Source organism: Salmo trutta, chromosome 35 (genome assembly GCF_901001165.1).
Source record: "Salmo trutta chromosome 35, fSalTru1.1, whole genome shotgun sequence".
Classification (NCBI taxonomy): domain Eukaryota; kingdom Metazoa; phylum Chordata; class Actinopteri; order Salmoniformes; family Salmonidae; genus Salmo; species Salmo trutta.
In genome coordinates, this window is record NC_042991.1 from 19,806,971 (window position 1) to 19,826,676 (window position 19,706).

At 42.3% G+C, this 19,706-nt stretch overlaps 3 protein-coding genes across 7 annotated transcripts in view; 1 reads left to right on the forward strand and 2 right to left on the reverse strand.

The window, feature by feature from the left end:
- Positions 1–10,227, reverse strand: gnpat (glyceronephosphate O-acyltransferase). The gene is made up of 16 exons (XM_029733728.1): positions 10,076–10,227; positions 9,772–9,960; positions 9,225–9,401; positions 8,912–9,041; positions 8,639–8,766; positions 8,448–8,523; positions 7,925–8,076; positions 7,540–7,670; positions 6,691–6,914; positions 3,479–3,727; positions 3,136–3,215; positions 2,898–3,038; positions 2,366–2,465; positions 1,824–1,917; positions 1,663–1,724; positions 1–1,310 (listed from the first exon to the last, which is right to left on the reverse strand). The coding sequence occupies exons 1-16, from the start codon at positions 10,097–10,099 to the stop codon at positions 1,267–1,269; spliced, it is 2,001 nt and encodes a 666-aa protein (XP_029589588.1). The 5' UTR covers positions 10,100–10,227; the 3' UTR covers positions 1–1,266.
- On the forward strand, positions 10,224–12,728 carry fsaf1 (40S small subunit processome assembly factor 1). Its single transcript, XM_029733729.1, has 7 exons — positions 10,224–10,481; positions 10,977–11,263; positions 11,367–11,423; positions 11,539–11,634; positions 11,846–11,932; positions 12,018–12,049; positions 12,269–12,728. Exons 1-7 carry the CDS (start codon positions 10,400–10,402, stop codon positions 12,396–12,398), a joined length of 771 nt encoding a protein of 256 aa, XP_029589589.1. The 5' UTR covers positions 10,224–10,399; the 3' UTR covers positions 12,399–12,728.
- LOC115174807 (E3 ubiquitin-protein ligase TRIM9) overlaps positions 12,565–19,706 on the reverse strand; it is a 25,796-nt gene continuing 18,654 nt past the window's right edge. For 2 of the 5 annotated variants that reach the window (XM_029733724.1, XM_029733723.1), the window contains 4 exons: positions 19,216–19,354; positions 17,130–17,433; positions 15,783–15,945; positions 12,565–15,478 (listed from right to left, as the gene is read on the reverse strand). In XM_029733724.1, the coding sequence (XP_029589584.1) occupies positions 15,428–15,478; positions 15,783–15,945; positions 17,130–17,433; positions 19,216–19,354 (657 nt within the window). In that variant the 3' untranslated portion in view covers positions 12,565–15,427. Of the gene's footprint in view, positions 15,479–15,782; positions 15,946–16,217; positions 16,692–17,129; positions 17,434–19,215; positions 19,355–19,706 lie in introns of those variants that run through there. The other 3 variants (XM_029733727.1, XM_029733726.1, XM_029733725.1) reach the window with 3 other exon arrangements.

A 19,706-nucleotide genomic window follows, 5' to 3' on the forward strand; every position in this document is an offset into this window, starting at 1 on the left:
TTATATTTCAAATTCTTTATTCTGCCTGTAGGTTTACTTCAAAAAGCATCGTTGATCAGAGTTAACTGCCACACACACTTTCATATAGTTAAATGTTACTGTACAGCAACAGTAGTCATTAATGTTAGAACAACATTAATTCCACATCAAAAACACATACACATTGCACCATTGTACATGACAGAATGGTAGGGTAACATAGACATGTATACTTTGGCAGGAGACCAGCAGTCAATGCATCTGCTGCACTTGGTAACAGAGATCATGGTCACATTCTTCATGTTTTTGTCAAAGCTGCATTGTAAACACAGTCATATCAAAACAGTTCAGAAACATACTTCGGTTACACTAAACAAACCAGTAAGTATAGGAAAAGAGAGATTATGGCAAATCCTCAGTGGTCAGGTTACCTTTGTGAACTTAGGTCTTAAGATGTAACTGAGTATTCCACAATAGTCATCATATCAGAGTAACAGTGATGCAGTTGGATATGTAGGGCTGCATATGTGTATAAAACAGATGTAAACAACATATGGCTCTCATGTTTGGATATTATACCCTCAGCATATCTGATGAAATCACAAACTCTTTGGCTTTGATCATGAGAGAGGGTGTTCTACTTTTTATGATATAATAAAATATACTAAATACAATTTCTTACCTACCCAGTGTTAACGTTGCATAAATAGGCTGGTATCCTCAATTCGGTCTGTAAACAACATGATGCGACCCCATTTTTGTAACAATGATTTCTCTGAAAAACACACAAAGGCAACGATCCCAGCGGAGGAGAAAGGGAGAGGTCCACACCAACACATAAACACAATACAAACACTAACAGACTACACAAGCAGCAATACCACATCAGGCGCCAAAACACCAAAATAACAAATGAAGAATATATTAATGAGTCCAAGCAGTGTTAGAAAACAAACGGGATTGCACAAAACGTGTTAATTAAAATGGTTACTATTTTAATTAGTTTGGCAACCTCGGAAACGTAAAACGTCTCTAGACAGAAACGTAGTTAGTGTGAGCGAAGATCTAAAGAAGTATTTCGGTGTTATTTGTCATATACAAAATTTGAAGAGCGTGTGTGTATGAAAACAGTGTCCCAGATGGCAACCCTGTGAAGTTCCTTTTAAAAAACTATGACAAACAACCTTTGTAGTCAGCAAAGCAGTGCTCTCCTGGAAAATTTGGCATTATGGTAATGAAGGCAGAGTTTACTCTCCAGAGTTTTCATTGGCCCGCGAAGTGAGTGAACTACAGTCGAGCGAGGACAGCTTTCTGAGTGGGAAGTTTGCCTCCTGAAGAGAGTAAAAACAAAATCAACCATCAGGACTCATACACTTGTGTTGTGTAATGGAAAATACACTATAGGCTAGCTGTCATGCATGTGCCAGTGCCACATCATCCAAAGTGGGTCATGACAACTGCTGTAACAAAAAGTGTAAGTAGGCCAGCCCTCAGTACCTGATGCAGCCATTTGAAATGAAACAGCACTACACAAGCCTGTGTGACTCAAATAGAATTAAATATACCATCATCTTATATAACTTTGTGTCAACCCATCTCTATACAGATCTTCTGCTACAGCAATAAGAGAGAAACTTGGGCTGATCTGAGTCTGATTGATATGACTGATCATTCTACACTTACCCAGTATATCATCTATAGAGTTCACAGCCATCTTGTTCACTATGAGAGTGACATGATCAGCTCTGAAATTAAAGAACAAAGTATTCACAGTCAGAACAAACATTCCCACAGCAAAATGGGACTTCACAACCCAGATATAGGAGTAGTTGAACTGGACTTACACTTTGACCTTTCTTACAGCATCCATACGCAGCAAAGCGGCAAGAGCATTCTTCTGCATGTCTGACGATAGCACCTCATAGCACCTCAGGTTTCCTGTGAAAACACAAAACACAGAATGCTCACTTCTGAGAGTTGGCAGTAGCATCTAAAGCCACTAGATGGCAGTTTTCATTGTGTCATATAAACCAAGAGCAAGGGTGTAGACATGAAGCTGCCCACTGGACACACACTGGTTGAATCAACGTCGTTTCCACGGCATTTCAATGAAATTACGTTGAACCAACATGGAATAGACAGATGTCTGTGCCCAGCGGGTCGATTTAGCTGGACGTGGACATAAAGCTATGGTTACGGTTATGGCTAGGGTCAGTGGATAGTAAGTTAAAATGTTGTTGACAGACAGCTGAACATCTACAAACCATTAATTTGGGAATATCCAAATAAATGTATACTGTTCCACTTGGCTGTAAACTAAAGTTGTTATCCTGCTGATTGAACCCAGACCCTACACAAAACATTTCAGAGAGTGAAGTGAAGGCACCTGCTAGGATGAGTTTGACAGCGAAGCTGCGGACAGCAGGGATGTACTGCTTCTCTGTCAGGCCCTCACTGGCCTCCTCACAGAGGTACCGACACACCACCTAGAGGAGGCACACACAAGAATTCAACACCAGTCAACTCACACACAGACACTGAAGACCACGGAGTGGCACTATCCAAAAGGAATGTGCAGTGCTGATTTGTGGACACCCAGCATGTAACACCATAACGTGACAATGCTCTGGTTATAGAGCTCCCTCTACTGGAGACTTGTCATGAACATTCATATTTCACTGAGGTTTCTCCTGCAAGACAGTTGCCACTGTAAAATGAATTGACAACTTTTGGGAACTCCATTGTCCACAATACTGCTAAATCATCAGGCCACTATAAAAGTCTCTCGAGCGCTTTGAGTAAAATGTAAGAAAAGTGTTTTAAGTTATGATAAAGTAATAAAGCTATTATAAAGCCATTAGGAAGTATCATGCTCAGATAAAAGGTTTACATTAGTGCTAGACTGAGGGCCAGTGTACCTGGTAGCCTTGCAGGAATGGTTCCAGCAGGCCATTGAAGAAGGAGAGGATGGGCTGCCCTCTGTCGGTCATCTCTATGTCCTGCTGCGGCATCTGAACAGCACCAGTCTTCACCAGCAGGTAACACGCCTCCTCAAAGTCCTGGACGGATATTCACCATAGGAATAAGTGCATACTAAGAAGTTATTACGATTTTAAATTCCTTAAAATGATTTGTCACTGTGCATTTAAGTATTACCTGGACAGTGTCCCCAGGACAGAGGATGAAGTCATTGGAGAACACGTCCCAAAGGAAGCTGAAGCAGTTGTACACTTCATCTGAAAGATGCAGACTTCATTTAATTAAGTGGAAAAACACACATTCAAAAACCTCAGCCATGTATACTAGCTAGCACCCTATTGGGATGACATAAAAGCAGGTATATTGAGTGGAAACTTAAACTGGGGCTATATACTATATTTCAACCCTAATAAAATATTTCTAATAAGCATCTTTGAGTCCATGAAGCACTATATAAAACCCATGAATGTACTAGTATTAGTAAATAAGATCAGAGTTGTGCTACAGCCATGCCACTCACTCTTCTTAGAGGAGGCTGCGGTGTGCATGGCCACAGCCAGCATGGCGGGCCGGAGGAACACGTGAAGGACCTGGTTCCTGTAGGAGGCACAGGAGAGCACGCTGACGGCTCTGTTAAAGACAGCCTCCTCTGGGGTCACCGGGCCCAGGGGCTCCCCCACCACCAGACTAACCCGGCCCCCTGAAACACACGCCAAGCCCCTGTGGAGAGCCAGGCTGGACGACACCACCTTCGCTGTGGGAGCATGGTCTGGAGGAGCGAGAGAAAAGAGACAGAAACAAAGAGTGAGACAGAGAAAAGAGAAGGAAGTAGCAAGGGGTCGAGGCCCAGCAGTGAGCTCTGTCTAGACGGCACACGCAGGGTGTCTGAGATGATCCTTCAGATCCTGTCACAACATCAGTGACTCATTAAGGACGGCAGGGGAAATCCCCAGAGCAGTGACAAGGGACTGACGTCTGAGGCCTGGAAGGGCCATGAGAGCATCTGGGTGTGGATAGCAAGCCCAGAGGTTCACACAGAGCTAATTATAAAGCTAGATCAGTCGCTCATACTCAAACATGTATTCTTTTAACATCAAAGGGAAGTGAATATCAAACATCATATCGCATCAGGAGCAGTGGGTGTGATAAATAATATAGGGCCAGTCAAAGTCAGTGAGTGAACAGATTCTGCACTTTCAGGTAGAGAATGTTTTTAGGGCTCATGAAACACTTTTTTCCAAGAAAGACCTTGGCGAGGAAATTAAGTTTTTTTTCACTGGGTCAATTCCAATACGACCATACTGCAACCAACCCCCGATTACATGTGTGGAGCAGTAAAAATAAAAAATATAATTACTTTGCCTTTGATTAAATTCTAATGCAATATGTATGACATTCACTTGTTGCCTGGAGGTGAACCAAATGTTCTGCATTTATATTTGGCCAGCAGCATACCACTGTGCATCCCACTGCTGGCTTGCCTCTGAAGCTAAGCAGGATCGGTCCCTGGATGGGATATCAGATGCTGCTGGAAGTGGTGTTGGAGGGCCAGTAGGATTTTTTTATATTTTCGTTTTATTTATTTTTATTTATTTAACTAGGCAAGTCAGTTAAGAACAAATTCTTATTTACAATGACGGCCTAGGAACAGTAGGTTAACTGCCTTGTTCATGGGCAGAACGACAGATGTTAACCTTGTCAGCATGGGGATTTGATCTAGCAACCTTTCGGTTACTGGCCAAACGCTATAACCACTAGGCTACCTGCCGCCCCTACAAGAAGCACTAGGAAGCACTCTTTCCTCTGGTCAAAAAATAAACACAGCAAAAAAAGAAACGTCCTCTCACTGTCAACTGCGTTTATTTCCAGCAAACTTAACATGTGTAAATATTTGTATGAACATAACAATATTGAACAACAGACATAAACTGAACAAGTTCCACAGACATGTGACTAATAGAAATTGAATAATGTGTCCCTGAACAAAGGGGGGGGGGGCAAAATCAAAAGTAACAGTCAGTATCTGGTGTGGCCACCAGCTGCATTAAGTACTGCAGTGCATCTCCTCCTCGTGGATTGCACCAGATTTGCCAGTTCTTGATGTGAGATGTTACCCCACTCTTCCACCAAGGCACCTGCAAGTTCCCGGGCCTTTCTGGGGGGAATGGCCCTAGCCCTCACCCTCCGACCCAACAGGTCCCAGATGTGCTCAATGGGATTGAGATCCGGGCTCTTCGCTGGCTATGGCAGAACATTGACATTCCTGTCTTGCAGGAAATCACTCACAGAACAGGCAATATGGCTGGTGGCATTGTCATGCTGGAGGGTCATGTCAGGATGAGCCTGCAGGAAGGGTACTACATGAGGGAGGAGGATGTCTTCCCTGTAACGTACATCGTTGAGATTGCCTGCAATGACAACAAGCTCAGTCTGATGATGCTGTGACACACCACCCCAGACCATGACGGACCCTCCACCTCCAAATCGATCCTGCTCCAGAGTACAGGCCTCGGTGTAACGCTCATTCCTTCGACGATAAACGCAAATCCAACCATCCCCCCTGGTGAGACAAAACTGCAACTCGTCAGTGAAGAGCACTTTTTGCCAGTCCTGTCTGGTCCAGCGACGGTGGGTTTGTGCCCATAGGCAACGTTGTTGCCGGTGATGTCTGGTGAGAACCTGCCTTACAACAGGCCTACAAGCCCTCAGTCCAGCCTCTCTCAGCCTATTACGGACAGTCTGAGCACTGATGGAGGGATTGTGCGTTCCTGGTGTAACTCAGGCAGTTGTTGTTGCCATCCAGTACCTGTCCCGCAGGTGTGATGTTTGGATGTACCGATCCTGTGCAGGTGTTGTTACACGTGGTCTGCCACTGCGAGGATGATCAGCTGTCCGTCCTGTCTCCCTGTAGCGCTGTCTTAGGCATCTCACAGTATGGACATTGCAATTTATTGCCCTGGCCCCATCTGCAGTCCTCATGCCTCCTTGCAGCATGCCTAAGGCACGTTCACGCAGATGGCAGGGACCCTGGGCATTCATTTGGTGTTTTTCAGAGTCAGTAGAAAGGCCTCTTTAGTGTCCTAAGTTTTTATAACTGTGACCTTAATTGCCTACCGTCTGTAAGCTGTTAGTGTCTTAACGACTGTTCCACAGGTGCATGTTCATTAATTGTTTATGGTTCATAGAACAAGCATGGGAAACAGTGTTTAAACCCTTTACAATGAAGATCTGTGAAGTTATTTGGATTTCTATGAATTATCTTTGAAAGACAGGGTCCTGAAAAAGGGACGTTTCTTTTTTTGCTGAGTTTATATATCCCAATGCCCCAGGGCAGTGATTGGGGACATTGCCCTGTGTAAGGGGCTGTTAAACGGGTGTCGTGAGTAGTGGTGTTAACCCCGGAGTCCTGGCTATATCCCCAATCTGGCCACTTAATCATCACCAGCTCCAATTGGCTCATTCTTCTCCCCTGTAACTATTCCCCAGGTCGTTGCTGTAAATGAGAATGTGTTCTCAGTCAATTTACCTGGTAAAATAAGGTTTAAATAAACAAATATTTAGGCCAAGTTGCGCTGAGGCTACAAAAAAACACTAAGCAACAGCATCAAAGAGCTTATTGTATCATTTGAGGTCAACAGGAGAGTTAAAGCACAATCAAATGGTGTGTTAAAGTTAAAAGTAAGAGTTACACTGGGATCAATGTGCATTGCCTATGGCTGGTGTGGATCCTACCAGGCCAGTCGAGGAAGGCAGCATAAGACAGGGCTAGGCCTCGGAGCCAGAGGGTCTGCTCTGTCAGCACAGACAGCTCCAGGCCCTCCAGGTTCTGCAGGAGGAGGGAGGCCATCAGGACCCAGGGCTTCAGCACCATGTTGTCCTCCTGCAGACGCACTATCCTGTAGGCAGTGTCATTCACAAATGACTGGGTCTCCTCCATGGGCTTCCTAGGGATGTGTCTGTAACAGGATAAGACTCCAGTGATTACTGAAGAACATGACTAACCATCTCAAATTAAAACAGGGTCTCAACTGAATTGTATTCATTTTTTAATCTCAGGAAAAAACAGCCACTTTAAGTATTAGCTAGTGGGGAGAGTTATGAGTCAGGGATTGACATTGAAGTCTGAAAGGCACTTGCCCATCAGGCATGTCAGGAATATTTTTTGGTTGCATGAAGATAGAGAGATAGAGATATATATAATAATAAATAAATATATATATATATATATATATGGCCTGCCTTTCACCTACACATCAGAAAGATCAGTACTGGAGTTCTTTGTATTTTTGTTGTTATCATTTATTTTTTATTTATTTTTTAAAATCAGAGCAGTCTCAACATGTCCGACTGCCTGAAATTACATAAATTGACTGTTTTTGACTTAATGGAGACGAACCACAAATATACCTTTCAGTGGAATTCTTTGCAGTCTGGTTGTTTTTTTAACACCTGCCCAATGGGGCAACCTAAAAGCAGACTCAACTTATTCCCCAGGGAATAAGGCAACACTTAATGTCAATCCGTGTGAGCTATTGTAAGTTATTAGTGTAAGGTTTACCATAAATAGACAGCACAGTGTACCTTGGGAAAAGGTTGTACTTAGAGCGGTTGACCTTGCCCTGGGCCAGACTCCGTACTGACACTGGTTGGCCAAAATACACATGAATGCTGCCATAGTCTTCACTGAGGATTCTCCTGGCTTTCAACAGTCCCTGAAAGGCAAAATAGCAGCCTATGTTTGAGTGTCAATATGCAATTGCCTGGCAATGTGCTGTGTAAACACAGGTGCATGATATCAACTAAGTGAGGTGAGATATCAATGTATGCAGGAAGTAAGTTATTTTCAATCAATACTGAAAAACCGATGAAATCAAGTGAATGTCTACTTTCTCCAGACAACACCTCTCTTGGTTGTAAATCTGATCCATCAGTACAGTAGAGGACTAGGCACATAGTAGATACTCACAGAGGTGGACTCTTTAGGCTTGGGCACTCCCAGGAGCTCCCTGGCATAGAGAGATTCCTCTAGTATCCTCTCATAGCTGATGCTGACAGGCACTAGGTTGACATCAAACACTTCTCCTTTGAAGAATGGTTCAATCACGATATTCAGTAGCCCTGAAATGATGAGAGCCATGGTCCAAAATGATTACAGTGGATTGGTTTCTCATACATCTGCAGACAAGAGCATTGTGTTGTTTTGAAATAATGCCACTGCAAAAAATGACATTTATTGGGGTCAATTCTGGCACCTCTCCCGGGGTATATAACAGAAAATCTGGCAATGGTCGCAGAAAAGCTATTTCCTGTCACCTCGAATTTTTTTGCTGAAAGAAGAAAATGTCATAAAACAAAAAACTTAAATGCTACATACTGCACAACAAATGCAGAGCTCAGCAATAAGCTCAATCAAAAGCAAGGAGCCAAGTCAGATATATGAATATAAGGATTTTGGTCAAGTCTCCAATCAAAACAACATGTTTATTTACCTAATTTAGGCGTGAGGGACTTGCATGTTCGGCTTCGTGTACCCTCTAAGAAGAACTCAATAGGTGCAAATCCATTCTAAAGAACAGATTCAGAGATAGACAGACAAATTAAACACTCAGCACTTGCTCTGTTACAGCAACAAAGCACAATAGAAGGACAGCAGAACAGAACAGTAGGTCATTGTACATACCCTCAGCATGGTCTTCACATACTCTGAGAACACAGCCCAGTACAGCTTGTCTCCTCCAAACGAGCGCCGGATAAAGAACGCTCCTGACATCCGGAGCATCTCACCAACAAACTTCATCCCCATGAAATCTTGATCACACAATAATATCCTCAATACTAAGGCGAGCAACAACAACAGAAATGGCCAAACAAAAGATAAAAGAACAAAGGAGAGAGAGTCTTTACACAGAGTGAACATTAAGGTGTTCAGAGAGACATTGGAGCAGATGCTTACCCATGCCTGCAGCGATGACAGGCAGGGCGAGGTCATAGGTGTATAGGATGTAGGACATCAACAGGAAGTCCATGTAACTACGGTGACTGGGGAGCAGCACCACCGGATGCTCCTGGATGGCCTGTTGGAGCTGGAGAAATGAAGAATGTGTGGATATGAATTAACTTTGTTAATAGGACAAATAGTTCATATCTCATATGTCCCATGCTCCTTAATCTACTTCTTTGCATTACATTTCCAACATAACTCAGAATCAGAATGCTATTTGATGAGGAGCTACCGGTTTTTTTATTGTCAGAGTCAGGATACTCACTCTCTGGATGCCCTCCTCGTTGACACAGACATGTTGGAAGAGGGTTTTGAAGGCCTTGCTAAGGGCAAAGGCAAAGAAGCGGACGGTGCTGATCTGGAGCCGGTGGGCCATCTCCTCCAGAATGACAGAGGCCTCTTCTTGGATGATGTCAGGGGCCTCGCCAGACTCTTGTGACACCTGGGTATGATCATCAACCAGAAGGCAGGGGTTATGAATAATACATGCATTGCCATATCCCTAAAGACAGTTTCAGAGTATGTTGTCAATAAATTCGTCATTGGTGGTCAAACTAGTTTAAACACTGAAGGGATGGAATTAACCCTTTAGGTGACAAAGTCAAGGATAACCCTGCATGCATGCAAAGCAATGTCAGTTACATTCATGCACACATTTTATCAACACATTTTGTAATCTACATGTAGCCTAAAATTGTGGATCAGAGGGCTTGCGATGTCACTGTAGTGAGGCACAATAGAAGAACTGAGATGTAACACTTGACAACCAATGACAAACTTTGCACATGGGGGCTATGGCACTGATTACCTACTTGATTAATGACATAGTGTAGCTGATCAGATTGGAGAACGATATTCTTGAGCATGTTTGCTTTGCAGGGAGTGACTCCCTTGTAAAGAACCGGTGCATAGCACCTCAACGCGTACTTCAAGTCGCTGGAGTTCCTCCTCTCTTCTAAAATGTCTTCAAAGCCATCTCTCTTTAGCATTGGGTCCCTTTGCTATAACGGGACAAACACAAGAATGTTAAGACAACTGGCACAAACAGTTGACATTTAACTCAAGTGTCAAACATGTTGGTGGGTGGGGCAAGCTAGCAATGTATAGCCTACGTACCGAATAAAGAGTTTTTGATGCCATTCCTTAGCAGGTATCATAAAAACATAGATGCTACTTTGGCTGAAGAATCGCCGGCAGAGATTTAAGCTAGATATATATGTTTGACTCGCTGGATAATTCCCTGCTTTGAATGGCTACTTCCTTGTTTGTACATTAAACTACGGTGGCCAAGAAACGACATCCTGATCCTGTTGCTTTTCACTTGCATAGTACACACACGTGTGTACATTGGTTTGTTGTGAGTCATCCACAATCGTGTTTTTTCTTTGTTTCCCTATTTTATTTCGTCTTTACACGGTATTAGTTTAGTCACTGCTTGAAATGGACAACAACGAAAATGGAAAGGAAGAAGACACGGATCAGTTTTTTCTTGACCATGTCCTGAATACGCTGTATGATTTCGGTAAGCAAAGGTTAGCAAACTAGCTTGCTAGTTAGAAAACAAAGCAAAGCTAGCGTGTTGGAATTTAGCTAACATTAGCTATCCAGAGATGGTTGTCTTACTGGTAGTGGTTGGACGTCATCCTTTATTTACCAGTTTAGCTCTGCTTTTTATACTTGCTAGCCATTAATTTAGCTAGCTAGCAGAAAAGCTAACGTTAGCAAGCTGTGTCTGTGACGTGTTGAAACAGGGCCAACCTCTTCCTGGAGAGTAATTGGGTGTGCAGGCTTTTGCTCCAGTACTGCATTAACATTTGTTATACTAATGAGCTGATTTTTAGAAACGTGATTAGCATAATCCAGTGTATTTGAGCAGGGTTGGAGCAAAAGCCTACGCAACTAGTAGCTCTCCATGAGCCGTGGCCACCCCAGTTCAAGGAGAAAGCTAGCTAGTTGCTCATTTGTGTGGCTTGGTTCGGGTGGTCTTGAAGATTTTTCTAACAGCATGATGTTACAGGTGATGGAACAGTATCAAAGAGAGAACACAAGTCACAGAAGAAGAGATCCAAAAGGAGTGAGGTGGAGGACGAGGACACCGCTGCAGACAATTGCAGTGATACTAAAGACAGTCTGGAAGTCAGACATTCAGATATCTCAGCGATTGACCTTCCTGGTGCTTCTGAAGTTGGAAACACAAGTTCAACCACTAAACGGGCACCACCAGTAGAGGTGGTCACATTCCAGGATCCTACAAAGAGACCGAGACAAGCCAGAAAGCCACCAGTGCCCGAGGTCAAGGACAAGGTACTATGCCTAACGGCATCTGTAAATGGCATATTACGATTTCACCTCAACCTGAGCCTCTTGTCAGAATCATTGCATCTCATACATTTTTCCTCCCTTCCAGCCTCCTCAAACAAAAGAGAAAAATAAGGTGGACCCAGATGAATTCAGTCTAGAAAAGGTAAAGTGAATATTCTTGGATATTGAAATGATACCCAATTATGATACAATCTTATACCAATGATCCAATTATTTTGTTGAATTACAATGTTGTTTTGTTTTATTTTGTTTGTTAGGCTCGGTTAGAAGTTCATAGATTTGGAATCACTGGATACCAGAAAGTGCAGCAGAGGGTTTTTGAACAGGAGCGAGCCATCATGCTTGGAGCAAGGGTAAACTGTGGTTGCATAAAGTAAACATATTTTATGCACATTCCAGAAAGTGTCATCTCTCCTGCTATTTGCACACCAACAGAGTTTACCATATAATTTCCCTCCCTCGTAATCTACAAACATGATCCTCGGACAAAGTTGTGTAAAGTGGGAGTTGGTTATGATGAAGCAGAGTAAATAGTCTGACAAACTTTATTTTTTTTAATCACAGCCCCCTAAGAAGGAGTATGTAAACTACAAAGTGTTGCAGCAAAGGGTTAAGGACAAGAAGCAAAAGACAAAGGAAGAGATTCAGACGGTAAATTGAATGATATCCCCTTAATTTCGCATTGTGTGATGTCATCTCAGTTCTGAATTTGTATACCAATTATTTTCCATTCTAGGACTTAAAGAAAAAGAAGACGACTAAACCAAGGTTAGTGATGTTAATCTAAGTTTAGTTTTTAAATAGATTTCCAAATATGTGGACATTTTGCCACAATTGAATAGGTATGAACCACTGTCAGTAACTGTTATGTAGTATATGTTTGCTCCATGCCTCCACTTATTATGAATTTCTGCCTCCCTTAAGTGTTAAATCTCCATGTTTCATACTCTGTGTTCACTGAATTTTTCATGCTGTACCATTTACTAGGGATGAGAAGAGGAAGTCGGTAAAGTCCAGTAAAGCTCCAACAGGCCAGGTGGGACGCTTTAAAAATGGAATGCTGGTCCTGAGCACCAAAGAAATCCAGAAAATAAAAGCCTCCATCAAAAAAAAATAAGTTTAAAATAAATGCCACAAAAGTGATGAATTGAAAACAATGATTAAGAGTTGCATTTTTGGGAGTTAAGAGACTTTTCACATGAAGATGCCGTAATGGACAATTGATGTCCAAGCCACAATTAACATAACCCCAGAAAGATTACAGAAAAGATATGAAGAGTACATTCATATTCCATCACAGTTTATTCATTATATAAAGGAAAGACAGCATTTTCTTCTTTTAAGCTGTATAATATGAAAACAATGCCAAGTACAACAAATTTCATATACAAACCACTTAAAGTACAAAATGTTTACATCGTATGAGAACTAAAGAACATACGTAACAGAATTCTATAAAATAAAGCACAGCTTTTTGTGAACACACTCTGGACACGGATGCCAGTGTCCTAATGGACCAGTGGACATTCCCTATGAGGTTTGGTGGTGCACCCTGCCTAGTTCTCTGGTAGTGTGGCAGTGAGAGGGCACTAGCCATGACCCCAGGGCATGAGTTGCATGCCTGTGTTTAGAAGAGAGATGCCCCCCAGACACTGCAACAACCTTCCCCACATGGTATACTGAGTGGGGACAGTAAACGTGGGCAAAATAAATCTCTGAAATGTATTATACATTTATAAATAAATATATGAATTAAATGTGTCTACTGTCAGTCTCTTGAGGCAGAGTCTAAGATTCAAACCCAATTGTAATCTGACAGTCGTGACTGTTTCTAGCACCATTTTCTTTTTTGGGGGGGTGGGGTGTTCACATTCAGAAGCAGGCTGGTAAATGCATGCCAAACACTACAATATGACATTTAGAGACGATAAGCTACTATGTGAATTTACTACAAAGGTTCCTTTGATATTATGGTCTGTACCGGCAGTGTGTTTGTGAACACCATTTCCATAGTGATTGTTGAGAGGCTACATGGATCCAATTTTGTTTGTAGGCCTCTGCAGTCATCCTTTTGGGTACATGACACTTCACTATACTGTAGTTGCCAACACAAGGACTTATTGAGTTTTATAAGAATATCTTCATAACAGGGATGATTCTCTCATTGACAACATTCACTTGGAGACACTCAATAACCAACTGTACATGCTGCAACCTGATGCATTGGCTTGTCTATACAAAATGGCTTTAGCCAATATCATTTATTTACCCTGGGAATGGTCACCTCCACATTTTAGCTTTGGACATACTGTAGTTCTATAATCAGACAGTCTGCTCTACATCATATCAACATGTTTAATGTACAAGGCATTGGCTCTGTTCAGAGAACATTAAACACAGCTAAATAAGCCCAACGTTAGATTTTAAGACCATTCAAAAATGCATGACTATATTTGGTGTTTTTACAAAGCAAGGATACAAGAACAGTACAAATCATTTTCACCAATGGTGTACCACCATGCTTCAACACAGACTCTGAGCAGAATTTGTATTCTAATAACAATAGCTTTATTATTCTTAATCCAAAAACCTATTACCATTTTGGATTAAGGGCACATCACTTTGAAGCAACACTATTAGTAGCAGTCGGAGATCAAAATGTTCAAAAAATTAGAATTACAGGATATACAAATCAACTCCTAACTGTATCTAATCATGATTAATGATATACCAGTATGTGAACTTTATGAGGACATGGTCAAATGTAAATGTGGGATAATAAGCCTGCCTAGTATCTACAATTCTATTAAGGCTCCCTCGGACAAATCACAAACGCACTGCTTAACCCTCTAAATTAATTTTGTCATCTGACATTGACATATGCTTGAGCCCCATAATATATTAAATTGTCACATAAATGGTTAAACACTTTTTTTTCTTTTTTTTTTAATGGGGAAATTAATGTGATGCTGTAATTTTGACTTCAAACTCTAGGGGCAAATGTATTGTACTGTACTAGGTAGTTTGAAAGGCTTCTGCATATCACTGTTTTAGGAATAGTTTTACTATGTACAGATGGAGTTAAGTAAATTAGTTTGCTTAGAATGCATGCTTAGGACACATTAGTCGTATTTACAATTTCCTTACATACAGTATCATGCTATCTTGACCCTCTAGTGGTCTGTCAATACAATATTTCTAACTGCATTACAATACCTTTAACACTACTTGTTTATTCACATGAGCATACACCTTCTAAATACATATTTCAATAGTGTAGTAAAGCCCAATGCATAAACAGTAAATCGTTTGAAAAAAGATACATATTTGTATTTTAAATAGTTTGACAAAATATACATGGCAATGTTACATCTCAATGTCACAGTGGTTTGGCTTCACTTTGAACCAAGATTTGTCATCTAGTGACAGAATTGTAGGTACAGTTTGTCCTCTGATTTGTCCTTTAGACAGATCTTCATTAAATGAAATGTATAGTGTATAAAATCCCCATAGGTCATTTTCAATTGAGCAGATTTCAAGTTGAATTTATTCCAATTCTGGTATGGAAAGGCTTTGTAAAGTTCCAAAGACAGTATTTCACCAATAATGTGTCTAAGAAAAGCTCTATTATTCTCAACTTTTGAGTGAGAAGGGAAGGGAAAGGGGGATACCTAGTCAGTTGTACAACTGAATGCATTCAACTGAAATCTATTCAACTGAAATGTGTCTTCCGCATTTAACCCAACCAGTGATTTCCTATAAAGAAATTGGAGTATACAAAGTCTCTATGAAGGAACCTGAGAGAAGAGAAGTAGAGAAATTGTACTGTAGGACATCTCATGACTCTACCCTCATATGGGATTTCGTTCTAGTGATGTACTTCATTAAAGCACCCTGTGGCATTTTGACTGTAAACACAGAATCTGATTGTACGGCTTGAGATGCAATTAGGACTTGGAAAATTCCCAAAACAACAGAATATTTTATATACAAAAGTCCCTTATATATAAGACTCCCTCCAAGGGTGATATTTGATCGTAGGCATTAAACAGCATAAGATATGCTGTAGTAGCAAGAACAGATGGGGATGGAGCAGGAGGAGTATATTTTGACATTGGTGGGACTGTGCCAGGACACCTTAGGAGGCTACTGCTGCTTAAAATTCTTTGGCACCTCCATTCCTGTTAGTAGGGTAACCTGTGAAAGACAAACATTACAAAATGAGATCATGACAGACTAAGTTGCTGACTCGAGAGCCAGGATTTGACTTTCAGGAGCCACAGAGCTTACTAACTCAACATAATGTATATTTGCTGGTACGTGAGAATTGAATAAAAATATGTGCATAACCTATGCAGTTTAACATATCCCTAATTTGGAGATGCCTTTCATTTCTAAATTAAGCCCATAATCCTTGAATTTCGAGACAAAACTACCCACTTTTTTTTTTACGATGTTCTCCAGAGTTTTCCCATCTAAGCAACTCTGTCTGACTGCTCACCTGGACATTCCTGTTGATGCTGACAGCAGGCATGAAGACTCCCTCCAGGTTCTCGAAGGCCACGGGGCCATGCTGCTGTTTGTTGATAAAGAACGTTACAGTGTGCTTGTTCAGGTCCAGCAGGATGCCCACAGTGGCACCCTTGCTGATGCCCCCCTCGGCCCTGCAGAACACAGACACACACACACACACACACACACACACACACACACACACACACACACACACACACACACACACACACACACACACACACACAGAGTCTAGGCCTAATGGACCATATCAAAAAAGATCAAACAGGCCCTTTGAGAGTGGTATGGGATCTCAGAGGGTTGCCAATGATTCCAAACACAGTTTGCAGCAAATGGCTTTCAGCAGTTAATCGTTTCCTCTTTTCAAAACATTAGATTTGACCTAATTGCAAAATAATGTGTGTTTTGTATGTAGGCTGTGTGTGAATTGATGTACAGTAAATCCAGATTACTTGTGGTTCAACAAATATATGAAAACCGTCTCTCGAGCTTCTCCTTCAAGGTGTGTAGCTTTCTCCATTCCAATGGCACAAAGTCAAATAAATACATCAGTATCCAAACATCTTAAATACTTTGGCAATGCAAAGCTGTATGTAAATAGTTAAACTTAATCCAGTCAACTCACCCAAAAAGCCAGAAGCAGGTCAAACAACAAAATGGTGGAAGTGTGAAAGCATCACCGTTGTCAAACAACTATGTCACAAAGCTACAGGACTTCCTAGTGGATTTCCAGAGAAATCCACTAGGCGAAAGAAACAAACAAGCAGGATTGCAAGCAAAAATCTGCCTTTGATGATTACCTGACATTCATGTATACCTGGCACTTTAATGGGGGAAATGAGTGAGTCATTGTGGGTGATAGGCTCCAACGTGACAGCTGACAGGAAGAGAAATAATGAAGGTGAACAAACACGAAGATGATCAGAGGGAAACTTTTGAATCAGTTGCTGAAAATGGTAACTACTACTGCATTATTGTTCATTAAGGGGGAAGGAGGATTGTGCTTTGTGTATTCTTGTCCCTGGAGGTAGATTGCTAAGCCTGTGGAATTTGAATCTATGTATTTCATTACTCTATGCTACTCAGTAAGTATACGGTATAAGATTAAGTAAAAATGGATTATCACAAAATAATAAGTTCATTGCCCTACAAATTATCTCTTCCATTTACAACTAACTGCTTGCCAATATTGTATGTGCGTAAGTGGGCTATTTCTGACAGTATGACACACAATGAGGATGATGATTATTTCTAAACTCGGAAGCTGTGGAGGAGCAGGAGTCAGCCTTCCACCCCTGAGAGATGTCCCACCTACCTGTTGGTGTGGGAGTTGTTGTGCATGAACCAGCTGCGGTTGTTGTCCACGTACATGGCCCAGGCCTTATCATCCTTCCCCAGCATCATGTCCTTCATCGTGTTGATCCTCGCCACCCCGAACGCCGGGTCCGGGTGGTTGTCATAGCGATCCACCATGAGCTCCCAGTAATGTACCCCCTTGGAGAAGGCGGCAGTCCCCAGCACCACACGGTCATCATAGCTGTTGCAGCTCACCGTCTGGTTCTCATTGGTCAACACAATGTCCCTGTGAGCCGAGGCGGGGTCGAAGGTGAACCAGGCCACTGCAGGAGAGACAAAGTAGAGCAGTAGGATGAGTCAGAGAGAAACGAGAGCATTTCCAGGTCTCAAGGCCATGGCTGCCTGACTGAACCATAGTGGAGGATGGAGAGCAGGAAAGAATGAAACATGATGCTATTATAGAACAGCACGATCAGCTAGGACCCTATGGTGGGCTGCTTACCGTGAGATGACACATGAAATATTCACAAAGCTCCACAATGAAAAATTCAACTTGATGTTCTCATTTAAATGTCAAGCACTGGATTAAATATCATTCCGCAGCACTTTGCCCATAAGGCACTGCTGTATCAAATCATTGCAATGTATTGCTTTAATTAGCCCCATTCCTCAGAGAGACACTGCTATGTTGGAATAAACAGTTATCTGGCACACGACAGGCACTCACTAAGGCCTACACATGCAGAGATCCATTGTTATTGCAATTGGCAGAGCCATAGCTGGAGCCGCCTGCACTCTAAGTCTAAACTCTCTCCCTGTCTCACCGCTCTGTCAGCCGTCAGCACATTGCCATGCTTTGCCTCCCAATCCCAGCCTTACACTCAATCAATGGCATCGACAGCCTATTCTCTCTCCCTCTGCTCTCTCTCTGTCTTCCCTCCAGAACTGACAGGCTAGAGTAATCACAGTCTGGCACGCGCTCGCTGTCATGTGTTGGTAAACTGCAAGACCACTTCCACTGTCTGCCAGCACTATATCAGGACTGGACACCTCTTTAGTGGAGCTCCTTCAGCTCCGGTTCTGGCATGGCGCTGCCTGGTGTTTACTGCTCTCAGCTTTGGGCAGATAAACCAGGAGGATTCTGGGGACTCAGAGCCGGCTAGCACCACCACACCCAGCCAGGACAGTGACAGATTGCACAAGTCAAATCAAACTTTATTTGTCACATGTGCCGAATACAACAAGTGTAGACCTTACTGTGAAATGCGTACTTACAAACCCTTAACTAACAGTGCAGTTCAAGAAGAGTTAAGAAAATATTTACCAAATAATCTAAAGTAAAAAATAATAAAAAGTAACACAATAAAAGGACAATAACAAGGCTCTATACAGGGGGTACCGGTATGGAGTCAGTGTGCGGGGGTAAAGGTTAGTTGAGGTAATTTGTACATGTAGGTAGGGGTGAAGTGACTATGCATAGATAATAAACAGCGAGTAGCAGCAGTGTACAAAACAATGCAAATAGTCTGGGTGGCCATTTGATGAATTGTTCAGCAGTCTTATGGCTTGGGGTTAGAAGCTGTTAAGGAGCCTTTCGATCCTCGACTTGGCCCCTGGTACCGCTTGCCGTGCGGTAGCAGAAAAAACAGCCTATGACCTGGGTGACTGGAGTCTCTCACAATTTTATGGGCTTTCCTCTGACACCGCCTATTATATAGGTCCTGGATGGCAGGAAGCTTGGCCCCAGTGATGTACTGGGCCGTACACACTACCCTCTGTAGCGCCTTACAGTCAGATGCCGAGCAGTTGCCATTCCTCAGAGTCGCCTTCCATTAAAGTGGGATCGGGATGCCATTGCCGTTAAGGACACAAACAAGAGTGTTGCTGGTTGATGGAAGGGAGATACTCTGCCGGCAAACAGCAGGCCTGGATGTCCCAGAGGACTAGCTTGGCTCAGCAGCGCTGAATACAGAGTATCATACTGTACCCCAGGTACTAATTAAGCCTGCCGTCCCCTGGTCCCCAGTCAGAGAGGGGTCTTCCCTTCCATCCCTTTCATGTCTACAGTTAGGTCCACAGAGAGAGAAGACAGAAAGAACACCCACCGTCAGATGTCTTCAGCACCACAGTTTTGCTATAGGACCCCACCCCGGTGGAGTTGTAGGCCTTGACTCTGGCGTTGTAGGAACTGTTGAAGTGGAGGCCGTCCACGGTACACACGGTCTCCTTCCCTACATACACCTCCTAGGACACGCAGATATACAGTACAGCACAGGACCATCTGATGTTAGTTAGAGCTCTGACTCCAGCATAAGCACTATGAATAATAAAAGACTCCGTAGAGGTGACAACTGCTGTCTATAGGTGACGTTTACTCCACATATAATTACAGTGGAACTGTAGTACACATATTGAAATAATCTTGGCTAAATAAAATATTTCCCATAGATTCCTTGCATTGCATAATGAGCATCAACTTTCTTTGTTTAAAGTTTTAAATTCTTTGACTAAATCTACTTTTAAAACAACAGAGCGTGAAGTGCTCCATCCTAGTGTCAGACTACACGGAGCGTCAGACATGACGATACACACCATC